We start from the raw sequence: 17,803 nt of genomic DNA on the forward strand, positions 1-17,803 counted from the left end.
CAGACAGGAAAGGGATCTGTTACCTTTATCTTTTTTGCCTCATCACAACTGATGACAGGCCACCTTAAGTTCTTACCCAACTTGGAACATGGAGAAGGAGGAATGCTGTTTGTCTGCTGGGGAACCACATTCCTCCATTTTTCACCTGGCTACTTCTACCCATCCTTCAGATCCCTTCCTAACTATTACCTCTTCAGAGAGGACTTCCTGCCCCCACCTTCACAATTTAAACTAGGTCCCCTCCTCTTCTCTTGTGGACATCTCTTCTTTCCCAGTACCTGTGCATTCACACGGGGTCCTGTATGTACATGGAAAGACTCCATGCTTGGTTTAATGCTTTGCCATCATAAATTTTTAATAACTTTGGAATGAGGGACTCTCCATTTTAATTCTGCAAAGAGTTCTGTGGATTATGTATCTGATCATGGTCTGTCTTTTTTTTGTGTGTGTGTGTGCGAGAGAGAAAGTCAGGAAGGGAGAGAGATGAGAAACATCTACTTATAGTTGTAGTACTTTTGGGTGTTCACTGATTGCTTTCTCATCTATGCCTTGAGTGGGGGGCTAAGCCAGTGACCCCTTCCTCAAGCCAGTGACCTTGGGGTCAAACCAGCAACCTTGGGCTTCAAGCCAGTGACCTTGGGCTCAAGCCAGCAACCTTAGGCTTTAAGCCAGTGATCTTTGGGCTCATGCCAGTGATCATGAGGTCATGTCTATGATCCCATGCTCAAGCTGGTGAGCCCGTGCTCAAGCCAGTGACCTCGAGGTTTCAAAACTGGGTCCTCAGCGTCCCAGGTCAATGCTCGATCCATTGTACCACCACTTGGTCAAGTTGGTCTTTCCCTTCTTAAACTTCATCATTTACTTGCAGTTGCCCTAACATTAGCTGCATGCCTGTAGTAAAGGCTTGATAAATATTAAGTGTAATAATTTGAAGTCATTGTTATTGACAATGTTTGACTTATTTTATAAAGCATATTCATATGGTTCAACCTAAAATATTCTGGACTGGATGAGTGTCTAAATGAATGATGATGAGAAGACACCTCGAACACAGTGAGTTGCTGATCCAATATCCAATTATCTACTTTCTACCTATTTCATTTCTTCATATCTTCCATCTATTTTGATCAGGTATCCATCCTTTCCTGAGTGATTCAAAGGTGGAGATTTTATCCCAAATGCCAAAGTACGTCTGATCAGCCTACATATTCTTTTTTCTAAGAACAATCTTTCTCCTCTGCATATTATCAGGTTTGAATGAGAATCCTGGAATTACTGCAGCCATCTGGCTACCAGCCTGATCCTTATAATTTGAGATAATAAAATGTTTGTGTTGTTTGTTTTGGTTGTCTATTGCTAAGAAACAATAAACCCAAAATGAAGTGGCTTAAAATATATCTATTTTCTTATATTTCACAATTTTTTGGTTTAGGAAGCTAAGCAGGGCTCAGCCAGGTGATTTTCCTGTTACATCAACTGAGGTTGCTTCAGTGGTATTCAGCTGGCTAATGAGCTGGTCTGAAGAGTCCAAGATGGCTTCCTTCACATATTGGGGATCTTGGTGGTGATGGCTGTAAGTCTAGACTCAGCTAGGACCCTTAACCAGAGAATATCCATGTGGCCTCTCCAGCATGGCCATCCAAGGTAGTCTGATTTCTTACACAGAGAATGCCAGACTCCCAGAGACAGTGTTCCAAGAGACAGGAAGCGGAAGCTGCCATTCTTTTCAGGCCCAAGTCTGCACTGGCACAGACTCTCGTCTGCCATATTCTAAAGGGCAACACAGGCTCAAAGCCTACCATATTCAAGAGGAGATGACATGGATTCTATCTCTTGATGGGAAAAGTATCAAAGAGTTTGTGGCTATTTTTAATCCTCCACATTATGTAAGTCAACTGGAAACAGGTTTTCTGTTATTTGCAGGCAAAAGGATTCAAAATAAAGAACTTACTTTGAGATAATCCAAGGTTATCTCAAGCCCAGGAAGATATATTTTTCTGTTCCTCTAACATGGGGGTCTGTAAACTTTTTATGCAAAGGGCCAGATAGTAAATATTTTAGGCTTTAGCGGCCACACAGTCTCTGTTGTAACTCCTCAGCTCTGCCAATGAGGCATGAAACCAGCCATGGAAAATATACAAATGAATGAACATGTCTGTATGCCAATAAAAAGTTTATTTATAGTCACTGAAATTTGAATTTTATATAATTTTTGTGCATCATGAAATATTCTTCTCCCCCCCCCCCCAGCCATTTAAATAAGAAAAAATCATTCTCAGCTTTTGAGCTATACAAAAAGAGGCAGACTGGGTTTTAGTCTTGGGCCATATTTTACCAACCCTGACTAATGCATCAAGCTTGCCCCAAGCTTAGGACCATTGCATATGCTGACCTTCTATCTGGAACACTCCTCTCCAAGATCTTCACATGGCTGGTACCTTCTCTTTAATGGATTTTAACTCAGATATTACTTCCTAGACAGCATTCTCTGATCACTGTACTTGAAATAGTCTCCTCTACTCTGAAACAACTTATCCCCTGGTGTTTTCTTGATAGCACTTCTCAGTGCCTGAAGTTTTGTTCATTTACTTGTTCATTTTTTTTTTTTTTTTGCTGCCTCTTTTCTACCCTTCCTAGAGAAGGATCTGAACCTCTGAGGGATCTTGCCAGTCTTATTTTCTTTCATATGCCCTTACCTTGCATAGTGCCTGGCACGTAATAAATACTGAATTCAATATTTTGAATTTGAGTTGAATACTTAATTCTCTGGGGCTTGACAAGAACACAGAAGGTGACTCCATTTATACTTTTCGAATGAAAGGAAGACAACAGAAGGAGAGGTAGGGGATTGAGTTGTTATCTTCACTCAGATAAGTGTTCATCCTTCTGATATTTCCCTGTGTTTCAGGAAAAAGCTGATGGAAAAGTCTTCTTCTCTTTTTAAATATGACGATCACTGTGTTCTTCTCTTGGCAGATATGAATGACTTACTTTGCCTGTTTGGAGGCAGGAACAGGGGAAACAACCTTACTTGAGGAGGGAGAGCATCATTGTGGTGGCAGTGAAACCGTGTTTGGAAGCTAGACTTCTCTGGACCAATAAGGTATGATTTCACAGAAATTCCCAAGGTCTCTGAGGGGAAATGGCAAAGGTCCTGGGTGGCGTGGCAATGATAGAGATGAGAGTTGGAGGTAACATCAGGCTGAACTTGTCATCAGAGGGAGAACGGCAAAAACAGCAGCAGGTATAACAGTTGGGAGAAGAAGGCTTAAGCTTGAACAGAGTGTACTGGTGGTGCTGGGTGGTGGCCAGAGCCCAACCATTTGGCATTGGGTTTTCCAAGCCTAGGGACACAATTGGCTTCCATCCAGTCCTGCATCTAGTTATTAAAACAAACACATCGGCAGGGTAGAAAGAGCCCGCTGTAGGTGAATATAATAAACAGGAAGTGTCCATGGGAAGCAGTGAAGGACAGAGCCTAGTGGACCTTGGAAGTTAGAAGTTTGTGAGTTCACTGAGTTCAGGTGAGGACTAGAGCTCAGGTGAGGACAGAAAGAGTACAAGGGAGAAACAGAGAGTAAGGTTGATACGGAAGGTGAGAAGAGGCTGACCTGAAAATGCTGAGCATAGAGGGAGTTGCATTCATAGGCTAGCTAGAGTAAGAAGTGACTATGACTTTTGTCAACTGGTGTTTGTTGGCACCAGTTCAAGGCCAAGAAGAATCCCTAATTTGGGGTGTGGTGAAAAAGGAAACTTTATTCAGTACAAAACAGCTCAGTTGTGATATAGCACAGCTGTGTAACAGTGAAACTGTGATACAGAATAGCTGCAAGAAGAGCATGGCTCTGATGTAGGCCTGTGGCTGGGCCCCTCTCTGGCTAGACATCTCTGCTCTGCTCTTCAAAGGTCTGCTTTGCTCTGCTCTGCTCTGTGACTGTCTGCTTTGTGCTGTGCTCCTCTGTTCCATTTTGTGTCAATCTGTTTTGGTTTGTGTTGGTCTGCTCCAGGGAGTACAGACAAGGTTTCAGCTCAGCCAGGGAGACAATCTTCAATCTTCAATGTTCAGGGAAAGTATACTCTCAGAACCAGAGGTTTATATGGACAGAAGTCCCTGTTCTTGGTCCCTGACTGTTCTGTCCTGTGCAAATATTCTAAGAACTTCAAATCCTTGCAGTTTGATTGGTCCAAAAGGCACTATCCTGATTGGTCAGAATAGAGCCAATCTGGTTGGTTGAGGCTGCACAGTTCCATTGATGGGAAAGACTCAGTCCTATTGGTTGAAATGGGATGTCAGGACTCCTTTATAAGACCTGGTTCAGGTTGCAGACACAGTGCAGGCAAGAGATTCAGTGCAGATCTCTCAAGTGCAGTTTGTGCGAGGGTCCCCTTATAGAAATGGCTGGTAGGCTCTGTTTTCTTGTTTTGTTTTTAATTTGAGCCCAGTTAGTCACCAGAAGCCCTTCTTAGTAGGTGTCTTTTTTCTTAGGGTTAATATGTTAGAAAGTTGATTCCCAATTGGTGGATGAAGCAGAAAAAAATAGAGATGGAATTATGTCTCTTATCTGAACTTTTTGGTTGCAAGTGGTAGAAAAGCTAACAAAATGTGACCAAAGTTTAAAAAGGGAATTTATTGGGTCTCATAACTGAAAAGTGTAGCAATATGCTGGCTTTAGGTATGGACAGGCCTAGGATCTCGAATAATGTCTTTACTAGTTGGTCTCTCTCTTTTTTTTCTTCATTTCTCAGCTCTTGTTTCTTCTGCATTAGCTTCATTCTCAGATAGGCTCTGCCTGTGATATCAGGGCTCACATTAGCTTCTGGTGTATCTCCATCCAGCTTCAAGTTCAACAGAAAGTACCTTCGGCCTAGTTCTAGCAAGTTTAATAATTCTATCTCATTGCCTCTGATTGGGTCATGTGTCTGGTCCCTTTTTAAGGGTGAGATACCTATTTGGATATACAGGTGGAGTGTTCAGCAGTCAAATGGGGTATACCTATCTGGAGTTCAGAATAGAGTTCAAAGCTAGGATAAACATTTGCAGATGGCATTTGCAGCCATGAGACAGGTTGAGGTCATCTATGGGATGTGTTTGAATAGAGGCTTGAGAACCAATCTGGGATGGCCCAGTGTTCAGAAGTTGGGAAAATGAGAAGGAATCAGCAAAGGAAACTGAGCAGGAGGGATCCGTGAGAAAGAAGACCCAAGAGGCAGAGGGTGGGTGGTAACCCAGAGGCCAACTGAAAAATATTATTGTGCCTGAAGTAAGAAACAACCTACCAAATTCTAATCTATCCCAGTGTATAGTGTATTTCCATATGTTTATTTGTGGTGTCTGTGTGTGTAAAATTTTTTTGGCCTGAGTTCAACCAACTACCATATATTCCCTTTGTTCCTTCTCTAGAAATTCTGAGTCCATGTGGTCCAGGACTTCAACTCTGGGTCTTTGGTTACAATTATCCTAGTTCTCTTTTATTCTTGTGGCAGCTGCATAATCACTACACTCTCTACACTTCTAAGGAAAGCCTGAGGCACTGAGCATTGGCCAGGCCTTCCTACTCATTCATCCATCCGTCCACCCACCTACCTGTTCACCCATCCACCCGTCCACTCACCCATTCACCCATCTACCCATCCACAAGGTGGTTGCTGAGAATTTACAATGTGGAGGCACCATTCTAGGCACTGAGGATACAGTCATGTTCCACACAGTTCCAGCACCGTCCTTGCCAATGGAGAGTTTGCATTTGAGTGTGGTGGGGTGGTGGAGAAGGAGACCATGTGTGTGTGTGTTGGGTGTCAGTAAACAAAGTAACTTTAAACTGGTATGCCTGCACTGAAGAAAACAATCAGGGGTCTAAGCTATAGAATAACAATGGAGACTAAGATTGAGAACTACTTATACTGGGAGGGCAGGGAAACTTCTCTGAAGAGTCAGATCCTGATTTCTCCAAAGTAACCAGCAAATCTTTCTTTTTAGAGTTCTGAACTGGATCTGTGTTCCATTTCCTAGAAACTCCCAGGCTCTTGATTTCCTCCGGGCTTACCAGAACAGTGGAGTAAGTCTACCTCCAGTTCTGTCTTCATGTGAACACCTACCTTTACAATTTACGGTATTAATTTGAAAAATCAGCCCTTTAACAATTTTGTCTAACATCTGCCAGAGGAAGCAAAAGATTATAAAAATGGAATTTACTAAAATTCATCTTCCAAGAAAATGGTTAGTTACCATTTACTGTAGCTAACATTTTTTTGGAGAATAGCTATTATAGTGCAGACACTGTTTTAAGTAAGCATTTTATGTGCATCCTGTCATTTAATCTTCACATCAGCCCTGTGAGGTTGGTACTATTATCCCCATTTTACACTTAAACATGCCTGAGGCTTAGAGAGAATAATTGTCCAAGGTCACACATGTCAGAGCTGAGGTAAAACCCATGCCTGCAATCAAGTCTAAATAAAAGCAACAAATAGATCACATTCATTCATTTATGCATTTAATCAATCAATTACTTTCTCAGCATAGATGCTTTCTCTGCTCCCCTGAGTTTGCAACCCCTTTATGTTCCCAAGCACCCTGGCCTTCTCCTATCTTAAATTATCACACACTTTGCTGTTGCTTGTTGCTTCTTTCTCTCCCACGACCAGTGGCAGTCAAGTTCATTCTGTTATTCATCATTGTATTCCTAGCATCTAGCCTAGTGCCTGCACATAACAGATATTTAAAAATCAAACACAAAACAAACATGAAACACTTAACAGAAGGAGGGCAGCTAGTTCCTGGACATACAAATAATTTATTCAAGAACTGCACCTATTCTCTAGGAGTTCACAATTCAGCACTGGACACTGGGATCCAGCCTGACAAGTGCAGAGAGTGAGCTGTCTGAATTGATTTCTATGGTGGAACACAGGGACAACAGGGCGAACGAGGCATTGGGTGTGGGAGGTGGAGAGGGACACCTGAAAGGATCCATTCATTTATTCCACAAATATTTATCAGTCATCGTAGCACACAAAGCACGTGGTAAGCGCTGAAAATCTGTCAGTAAATGCCAGCCACTGTTCTAGGTGTTGAGGATGCTGCAGCGCACCACAAAACTGAGGTGGCCCTTCCCTCCTGAAGCTACTGTGTAGCGAAGAAGACAGGCAGTGGGCGTAATTATGTAAAATTGCGTTAGATGCGGAGCTGTAAAACAACAGGCGGCTGGAATTCTCATAAGGATATTAAGATCCTTCGGTTGGGGGCAGCCGTGGGCGGGTTTTGAACAGGAGTGGCCGCGATGGGGACGGACTGTAGGGGGCGGGAATACTGCAAGCAAGAAGAGCTGGTAATTTTGAGATGGAAATATTTTCTGCCTGACTTGAAAAAGGAGCGTATGCCTAGGGTCGACGTGGTTGCTTGGTGCATTCGGGGTTCTCCTGGGACCGATGCTGCGTTTCGAATGCAAACTCGATTGCCTGGCAATGCAGGGCGGGCAGAGGGGAAATGCAGCTCTAATGCCGAGATTTTTCGTAGTCGGCAAATCTAGGCTCCTTCGTTCCTCAGACCTGCAGATGCACCATCTCGGGCTTGGACCCAGACCGCAGCAAGCGGACATAATTCAGGGTGGCGGGGCCCATGCACCGCAGCAACTACCCCGGACCCTCCGGGTCTGCAACACCTCACGGGTGAAGTGGGGCGGAGCTTGTGCTGCGGCCCTAGGCGGTGAAGTGAACCCCGCCCTCTGCCTCATGCCCCCCTTCCCCCTCCTCCACCCATCGGCCCCGCTGATTGGGTCAAGGCCGTGGAAGGGCCGGGCGTCCTCAGGAGGCCGGGAGGGTCGGGCTGAGGCGGGCGCACTGATTGGTCCGCCTGGGATTAGGTCATCGCTAGCAGGTTCGAGCGGCCCTGACGCCGGTGGGGAGGCTGAGGCTACTGTGAGAGGGCGCTCGAGGCTGTTGGAGAGCTAACAAGCCAGGGAGGCGGGGAGGTGGCAGCCGCACTCGCTCGCCAGCTCGCTTGCTTCCCAGCGCCGCTGCAGGTCCGTCGCTGCGCTTCCCGCTCGCCTGCCGCTCCATAGCGTGCGGTAGCAGCCGGGTCCCGGCTGGGTTCAGGAGTCGAGCGCGCAGGCGGACACCGCGCAGAGAGCTAGCCGGAGCCACACCTGTGGAGCCGGCGGCCGTCGGGGGTTCCAGTCGAAGTCCCACCGCGTGCGAGCTCGGGGCTGTGGGCCGCCGGGGCCCCGGGGGAGGCGCGTCCCCCAGCTGGGCGCCTCGGGCACCATGGGGCTGCCTGCGCTGGAATTCAGCGACTGCTGCCTGGACAGCCCGCACTTCCGAGAGACGCTCAAGTCCCACGAAGCGGAGCTGGACAAGACTAACAAATTCATCAAGGAGCTCATCAAGGACGGGAAGTCCCTCATCAGTGCGCTGAAGAGTGAGTGGCCCTGAGCCCGGGGACAGAGCCTGGGGCGGTCGGGCGGCGCTCCGCGCTGGTGCGCCCCGGCTACTGTCTCTCCCCGGGGCGCTGAGGGATGGGCTTAGATGCTTGTAATGAGGCGGGAAGGATACGTAAAATGGGCGAGCCAGCCACCATCCGATGAGGAAGGAGACCTGTCGCTGTGCCTTTTGCGTGCTGGGATGGCCCAGAGGTGTCAGAGCGCGAGTGGTGCCAGGGGCACCGCCGGTGGAGGTGCGAGGCACACAGGTGTTCCGGAAATGGGACTGGAGTGTCCGGGGCGCCGCTGCCTGTTGGGAAACCCCATCGCATCCAAGACTCGGGCTCCCCTGGGGGGAGAGTTTCTCACTCCTGGGTGCCCAGGCGAGGGAACGGAGTGTGCCCTGTCAGGGGGCGCTGCCTACCCTCGGGAAAAGGCGGCTGTGACTGCTTCGCTCCCTGCGCGCAGCTTCAGCTCGCTCAGGGCCGCCGGCTTTTCCGAATGGTACCGGAGAAAGGCTGGGTGGGTGAAATGGTTGATTAGCCCGGGATTCTTTGGAGTATTGGCAACCAATTACCCCCCAAATCTAGAATCAGGACCATGTACGTCTGCAGGTCCTGATTCCTGTGTTTAGCAGGTGATAGGGGTGGGGCTACAGAATAGGAGCGTTCCTTTTACTCTAACCCGTGGGCGAGGGTTTAAAAATAGAACGAACATATCCTGACTCTCCCTCTCCCTTTCTTTTGCTCTTCTTTTTACCTTTCCTGCTATCCTTGAAAACTAAAAGGTCAGAGAAGGGATAGCTTTCATCCTCGATCAGAAAGAAGTTTAAGCTTGTTCTTCAGGATTGAGGAACCTTACTCCAACCATTTTTCCTTGTTTCCTTTTGCTAGGGGAGAAATGACATTTGCATTCTGTGTATGAATTTCCTTTGATTTTTGCGGAGCCCGAGAGTTTCTCCTTCAGGCGAAACAAGAGTGCCCTGGGGAGGAGCATCTTGAATTATGAGATCCTTTTTGGTGCCTTTTCAGTCCACCTATTTAAAAATAGTTCAGGCCATCTTTTAGCTTTGAGAATCAAGAATAATGTGAAGGCAAAGAGTGGAATTGTCTTTGACTTCACTTTTCCTGTCTCTGTGATGGGTTTCTTTTCTTTTTATTTTATTTTTATTTATTTTTAGAGAGGAGAGAGAGAGGGAGAGAGAGGAGAGAGAGACAGAGAGAGAAGGGGGAGGAGCTGGAAGCATCAACTCCCATATGTGCCTTGACCAGGCAAGCCCAGGGTTTTGAACCGGCGACCTCAGCATTTCCAGGTCGACGTTTTATCCACTGCGCCACCACAGGTCAGGCCTTGTGATGGGTTTCTTAATAGATGATACCTTTCAGCTAAGAAAGGTGGCGTTGGCAGATTATGGACTTGAGAAATTTCTTTCTTTTTTTTTTTCTTTTTTTTTTTACAGAGACAGAGAGTCAGAGAGAGACTGGCAGGAATGGAGGACAGGCAGGAATGGAGAGAGATGAGAAGCATCAATCGTCAGTTTTTCATTGTGACACCTTAGTTGTTCATTGATTGCTTTCTCATATGTGCCTTGACCATGGGCCTTCAGCAGACCAAGTAACCCCTTGCTCGAGCCAGCGACCTAGGGTCCAAGCTGGTAAGCTTTGCTCAAACCAGATGAGCCCGCGCTCAAACTGGCGACCTCGAGGTCTTGAACCTGGGTCCTCGGCATCCCAGTCCGACGCTCCACTGCGCCACCACCTGGTCGGGTGGACCTGAGAATTTTCCCCAAGCTTCTTTACAGGAGACTTAAAGAACTCTAGTGCCTGAGAAATCATTTTGTGAGCCTGTTGTTTCTAAAAATGAAGAGGAAGAAAAATGGAATCCCAGGCCAGCAGGTGTCAATCTTTTGGGTGAAATAAACAGAATTGTGATTTGATGAGGTTCCACAGGGGGTGGAGACTGTGACCTGAAGCATGTAATTCTTTGTTAATGATCAGGGCCATGCTGGTTTCAGGGAATAATTGACCCCTGGTTTGGAACCTATTTATAGATTGGGCCCAGGAGTTTAGATTGAATCTCAGGTCTGCTTTAATTGGGCCCCTGCTTTACTCAGTGAACATTTCAACATTAACTATTGCTCTGGGCATCAAGGATGTACCAGTGAACATTCTGCCCCTGGGCCTGCAAGGCACAGCTTCATTTGAATTCTCATATGCTGTTATTTTTTTTCACAAATGAGAAAACAGGCTTGAGGGGAATCACTAGCCCAGAGCCACACTAGCAGCAGGCCCTAGTTTTGGACCCCCACATGGTCTGAGCTGGAGATGCAGTTCTTGCCCAGAATAGACCCCATGGACCAATCTTTCTGGACTTTGGACTTGCATTTTGTATCTTGGCCTTGACTCTGAGGAGGGTGCATGGGTGTGACTGGTGATATATACTGTTCACAAAAATTAGGGGATATTTCAAAATGAACATGAAGGGATAAAATATTCCCTAATTTTGTGAGCAGTGTATTTGTCTGCTACAAGTTTTGTTGTGTATATGGGGAAGAATTCTTTGGATAGGAAGAAACAATGCAGTGATAGGATTAACCCTTTGAGTAGTGAATTTTTTTCATGCTCACCGACCCCCAAGAGTGAGCAAGAGTGAGTTGTTGTTTTTTCCCAAAAAACGAAATTAGCTCTAGTTCCAGTTTTATTAGCTTAAAATCATGTTTGTTTAATAACCAATTTATGGAAACAAGAACATACATTTGCCTTTTTTTTAATGTTGCCTTACACATTTTAAAAATCTAAATTGATCGTACTCTGGATGGTCAGGAGGCACAAGGATGTACATGAACGTTTGCACAACTCAAAAAGTTAAATGGAATGGACCAGCCCTGTAGCTTGGAGAAAAGATGGGAAACTGTTCGCTTCTTATACTAACTACTGCTTGAACAGGTCATGTGACCTTTTAAGATAAAGAGGGTGAAGTTGATAGATCATTGTTTCCCAAACTTCAGGCATTCTGTTTATCATTAGGTGCTTGCTACATTGTACATTCCTTTATTAGTATTTGTGTATTGTTTTTCTTTGGATGATACTACTACTGTAAATGTAAAGCTAGTGTTTATAAATTAAATTCAAAAATAAGTAACAGTGGTTTAAATGATTTATGGTCACTTTCAGCTGCAAGATTTTATGGCTTTGTTTTATAAGTAGTATTTACAAATCTTTAAGTTTAGGTTTTATTTGTGTGTTAATATGAGGCAATAAAACTAGCCCACAGGGATTGCCATAGTTCTGCTAGATCATTGTTATCGCTACTTCTATTTTATGAGTGAGGAAACTAAAGAACGGAGAGGTCAGTAATCTGCACAAGGCAACACAGCAATTAAGTAAACTTAAACCCAAGTTGTCTGATTCCAAAGCTCGTGCACTTAATCCTGAAGCAAAACCATTTTCTTTTTTTTTTTTTTTTTTTTTTTTTAGTAACAATTTTTTTTTTTTTAAATAAATTTTTATTAATGGTAATGAGATGACATTAATAAATCAGGGTACATATATTCAAAGAAAACATGTCTAGGTTATTTTGTCATCAAATTATGTTGCAAACCCCTCGCCCAAAGTCAGATTGTCCTCCGTCACCCTCTATCTAGTTCTCTGTGCCCCTCCCCCTCCCCCTAACTCTCTCCCTCCCTCCCTCCCATGTCCTCCCTCCCCCCCTACCCTTGGTAACCACCACACTCTTGTCCATGTCTCTTAGTCTCATTTTTATGTTCCACCAATGTATGGAATCATGTATTTCTTGTTTTTTTCTGATTTGCTTATTTCACTCCTTATAATGTTATCAAGATCCCACCATTTTGCTGTAAATGATCTGATGTCATCATTTCTTATGGCTGAGTAGTATTCCATAGTGTATATGTGCCACATCTTCTTTATCCAGTCTTCTATTGAAGGGCTTTTTGGTTGTTTCCATGTCTTGGCCACTGTGAACAGTGCTGCAATGAACATGGGGCTACATGTGTCTTCACGTATCAATGTTTCTGAGAAAACCATTTTCTAGATCAGGGGTCTCTTGAGTCCCTTGAGAATCTGATAAACACCATGGACTCCATAAAAATGAACCCCGTATAGTCTTTCCCTGTGGAGTCCAAACTTATGGTCTGGACACATAGAAGATAAACAATAAAATAATGTGGGATCTGCATTTAAAAATCCTGTTTTGGGAAATAGTTCTCATTTGACGTGCAGTAGTGCCTCTGAAACTTTCACTTTTTCTGTGATTTGTTCAGGCCTTTTCTGTGGGCACTTAATCACTTAGGACCCTTTCTTTGACCTGATTAATCAGTGTCTCGGTGAAGAGGGTTCTGTTTGTTTTTTTCCTGTAGAGACAATAAAGGGTCAAGATGAGTTTCAGATTTATAGAATTAAGAGTTTTAGAATTTCCTGGGTTTGAATCTTGACCCCATCATGTACTGAGTGACTCTGGGCAAGTCACTAAGTCTGAGCTCCTATGTAAGATGGGAATAGCCACACTCACCTCCTAGGGTGGCTATGAGATCTAAATGAAACAGTATGTATAAAGAAAATACGTTAGCTTGAGCCTGGTGCATAGCACTGCTCAGTTAGTGGTAGTTGTTATCGTCCTCCATCATTCAGGGTTATCAAGACTTGGAGCGGCCCTGGCTGGTTGGCTCAGTGGTAGAGCGTTGGCCTGGCGTGCAGAAGTCCTGGGTTCGATTCTCGGCCAGGGCACACAGGAGAAGCGCCCATCTGCTTCTCCACCCCTCCCCCTCTCCTTCCTCTCTGTCTCTCTCTTCCCCTCCCGCAGCCGAGGCTCCATTGGAGCAAAGATGGCCCGGGCGCTGGGGATGGCTCCTTGGCCTCTGCCCCAGGCGCTGGAGTGGCTCTGGTCGCGGCAGAGCATCGCCCCTTGGTGGGCAGAGCGTCGCCCCCTGGTGGGCGTGCCAGGTGGATCCCAGTCGGGTGCATGCGGGAGTATGTCTGACTGTCTCTCCCTGTTTCCAGCTTCAGAAAAATACAAAAAAAAAAAAAAAAAAAAAAAAAAGACTTGGAACAAAAATTACTTAAGTGCAGAAGGGTATTTTTTGGTTGGGTGTAAGAAGTTAGACCCCTGCTCCCATTATACTAGTTGTTGGTAACTTACACAGTTGTGGATGTGTTAACTATTGGTGAGAAGAGTCCTGGTAATGTTTGTGTCGAGTCATGGTTTTGCCAGTGGGAAAAAAAAGCAAAAAACATTGCTATTCCTAATAACATTCTGTCAACTTAAAATTTTAGTCTTCTTGCTAGATTAACTCCCTGCCTCAGTGGCTGGGCTGACTGCCTCCCTCTGCCTTGCAGGAAAAACTTGCAGAATACATTGGACTTTATGTCTGGCTGTTTGATGGAGTCAATGGCAAAAGAAGCATGATTTCATAGAAATGAAAGTGAATCAGGTGGTTGGGTTTGAGGGGTGGTGAGGGTTATCAGGAACTGTGTTTCTCTCCATCTTTACACTTGGTTTATGAACTTTTTGCTGGGGATATGCCCCTTTAAATTTGACTTCTACTCTCTGAGACAGAGTTAGGTATCCTTATTCTGATAGTCTAAGGCTGGGGTCAGGAACCTTTTTGGCTGAGGGAGCCATGAATGCCACATATATTAAAATGTAATTCCGTGAGAGCCATACAACGACCCATGTACATTACGCTTATCCAATAAAAATTTGGTGTTGTCCCGGAGAACAGCTGTGATTGGCTCCAGCCACCCACAACCATGAACATGAGCGGTAGGAAATGAATGGATTGTAATACATGAGAATGTTTTATATTTTTAACATTATTATTTTTATTAAAGATTTGTCTGCGAGCCAGATGCAGCCATCAAAAGAGCCACATCTGGCTCACAAGCCATAGGTTCCTGACCCCTGGTCTAAGGTGATGCAGAAATGCAAATTTTAAAATGTCAACTTTATTGAGATATAATTCACTTTACCATACGGTTCAGCCATTTAAAATGTCCAATTCAATGATTTTTAGTACATTTAGTGTTGTGTAGCCATCACCACAATCAATCTGAGAACATTTTTATCCCTCTTAAAAGAAACTCTATTCCCGTTAGCAGTCATTTCCCATTTTTTCCCAATTCCACCTCCACAATCCCTGGTCAGCCATTAGTGTAATTTGTTTCTGTAGATTGGCCCATTCTGGACATCAGAAGTGCATTTTAAGTTGTTTTCTCTTAGATGGCACAGAGTTCTTGATTGGAATTCTGTAAGATGCACTCTCTCCTTCAGGGGAATTTAAGTAGAGATGAGGTCCCAAAGACTGAACCGTGTTCCAGGGCCCAGACACACCCACCTGTATCTTTGTTTCCAACCCATGAGAGAGAAATGGCTTCATTCTAGTTCATGATACTTCAATGGATGCAAAAGAGATTACCAAAACAAGACTAAGAATCTAGCACCTTCTGTCAGTGGGCTTTTAGTCAAGTTGGGGCAGGGTATGTAATACTGAATCAAGCCTTACTCTTGGGTAGGTGTGCTTCTGGGTGACACTTTAATTTTTTTTTTTTTTTACAAAATGTAGTGAATGTATTTATATTTCTCTAGTTGAGCCCATAGTATTCATGAGATGTTTTGGAGGTGACACACCTTTTTCATTGCATTCTTGGCAGTTAATAATTCTGAGATCTCTGACCTACATCACATCCCCGAGGCATCCACAATGAATTTAATAGAAAATAGTCTAATAAGAATGCCAGCAGCCCTTGTTTATTGAGTACTTATCGAGTGCCTAGCTCAACACTAAGTGCACACATTGTCTCATTAGTCCTGTTACCATCCTGTGAGATGAATGCTCTTATTTTTCTGCATTTTATGGTTGGGATAAGTTGTCTAAAGTCACATACTCGGGAAGTGGTACAACCAGGTTTTGAACCTGGCAGTGGACTACAGGGCCTTCTCTTGAACATGCCTCTTTGGTGCTTCAGTAAACACGTGGGAAGTAAAGATGCATATTCTTTATATAATAGATCTAGACCTTAGAAAGGAGAACCATACAGATGGCGCTATATTAAGTGAGAATACTGCCCCACAGCAGTTGATTTTTTTTCCACAGCAGTTGATTTTTAGACTCTGTGAATCCTGAGTAGCAAAGAATAGCTGATACTTTGTATTGTGCTTATAGTTTTTTGTTTCGCCATCACAGGATTAAAGAACCTTTGAAGGTTGGAGAGGCAAATGAGGGTTTCTGACTATCTCTTGGCTTTGTAAAACAATAGAGTTTCTCTTTTATAGTATTAATTTTTTTAATTAAAAATTTTATTGTGATATAATTGACATATTAGTTTCAGGTATGCAACATAATGATTTGATATTTGTATATGTTGTGAGGTGATCACCATGGTAAGTCTAGTTAAGTCTGTTACCATAGTTGCAAATTTATTTACTGGTGATGAGACTCTGAAATTTACTCTCTTACCAACTTTCAAATATTCACTGCAGTATTATTAACTGTAGTCACCACGCTGTACATTATATCCCCATGACTTATTTTACAATGACTGAAAGTGATTATTTTTTTAAGCAAGACAGAGACAGACAGGAAGGGAGAGAGATAAGAAGCATCAACTGGTAGTTGTGGCACTTTAGTTGTTCGTTGATTACTTCTCATAGGTGCCTTCAGCTGAGCCAGTGACCTCTTGCTCAAACCAACGACGATGGATGGAATCATGTCGATGATCCAAGCTCAAGCTGTTGAGCCTGTGCTCAAGCTGGATGAGCCTCCACTCAAGCCAGCAACCTTGGGGTTTGGAACTTGGGACCTCAGCTCTATCCACTGTGCCACCACCAGTGTGGCTGAAATGATTATATTTTAACTGGGTAAAAAGGTATTGAATAGGGAGGCCAAAAGCCTGTTGTTCTTGGGTCTGATTTGCTAAGATCAGTAGTTCATCTTCTTTGTTCATTAAAACAGGAGTAAAAAAATTGACATCAAGAGTTGAATGCTTTAAACATGTCATCTGTTTGTACTTTTTAAGGACTTGGCCACTCTGGTGGTGCAGTGGATAAAATGTCGACCTGGAATGCTGAGGTCGCTGGTTTGAAACCCTGGGCTTGCCTGGTCAGGGCACATACACGAAGCAACTACTATGAGTTGATGCTTCCTGCTTCTCTCCCCTCCTTCTCTTCCTTGCTCTCCCTCTCTCTGTCTCCTCTCTCTAAAATCAGTCAATAAATAAAAAGAATTTTGATACAGGCTTTTTGTAATAGTGAGACGAACCCTTCTTGAATGGTGTACTCTCAAAGGATGTTCAGTGCTAACCTGCTTTGTTTAGGAGTAATTATATTACTCACAAAGTCCTAATGGAACAAATAGGTGTGGAGTTAAATAGCAAAACATTTCCCTCAGTTCCTTTGCTTTGTTTTGCTTTAAACACCTTGCAAATAAATGGGAAAAAAGGGAGGATTTCCTAATTATTTGTAAATGGTATTAGTTTGCAATACTGACATTTGGAATATTACTCATACAAATATAAACAAGAGCAAATTTAACCCAAACACATAATTTTCATATAATATTGGCATTAAAAAAATCTTTCGAGTGACGTCACGGAAATGGCACCGTGAGCAGCGCGTCCGACAGATCTCCCCAAAATCACAACAAATTTATCAACTAGAAACAGAAAAATTTATCCTCGGAGCATTTCGGAGTTCCACACAAACTGAAAGTGAAAGGACTGTTTCACTTGAATCGGAGAAACGAGGGTGTAGAGGAAGCTACCGCAGGGACGTTCATTCAAGCCGCGGAGGGAGTGCGCTGGTGGTGAGTCAGCCCACGCTCGGGAGCAGCGAGCAGCCGCTGGCGCGTGCCCGGTCCGGTTGCAGAGCGAGTACCGCCCACACTCGGGAGCCGCGGAGGGAGTGCGCCTGCGGTGAGTCAGCCCACACTCGGGAGCGGTGAGCAGCCGCCGGTGCGCGCCCAGTCCAGTTGCAGAGCGAGTACCGCCCACACTCGGGCGGGAGTGGAGAGCAGCCGCTGGCGCGCCCCCGGTCCGGTTGCAGAGCGAGCACCGCTAATGTTCCCAGCGGCCCGCGCACTGCGAGCGAGAGACCCCAGCCACCGGTGTCCGGAGCACCCCATTCGCGCGCCCAGAGCGCCCTACTGGCCCGCACACCCAGGGTGCCCCATTATCCTGGGCCCGGTGCGCCCCAGCCGCCAGCAGCGGGGCGAGCAGGAGAGGCGCCAAGGCGGTCTTCCCTACTTGGGAGATTCTCTCCGTGGGCGGGGCACCTCACCCAGCCATTCAAGCTAACAATCAAGCGTTGGGGGAGGGGCGCTCAGGCAGCCTGAAATACCTTTGGGAGCACAGCTGCGGACCCAATCACTGAAA

General features: G+C 44.9%; 1 protein-coding gene across 2 annotated transcripts in view; it reads left to right on the top strand.

The window, feature by feature from the left end:
* Positions 1-7,905: 7,905 nt before the first annotated feature.
* ARHGAP26 (Rho GTPase activating protein 26) overlaps positions 7,906-17,803 on the top strand; it is a 488,882-nt gene continuing 478,984 nt past the window's right edge. For both annotated transcript variants that reach the window (XM_066272835.1, XM_066272836.1), the window contains exon 1: positions 7,906-8,416. In XM_066272835.1, coding sequence (XP_066128932.1) covers positions 8,263-8,416 — 154 coding nt within the window. In that variant the 5' untranslated portion in view covers positions 7,906-8,262. The remainder of the gene's footprint in view (positions 8,417-17,803) is intronic.

This window comes from Saccopteryx bilineata, chromosome 4 (assembly GCF_036850765.1).
Source record: "Saccopteryx bilineata isolate mSacBil1 chromosome 4, mSacBil1_pri_phased_curated, whole genome shotgun sequence".
NCBI classification, from domain to species: Eukaryota; Metazoa; Chordata; class Mammalia; order Chiroptera; family Emballonuridae; genus Saccopteryx; species Saccopteryx bilineata.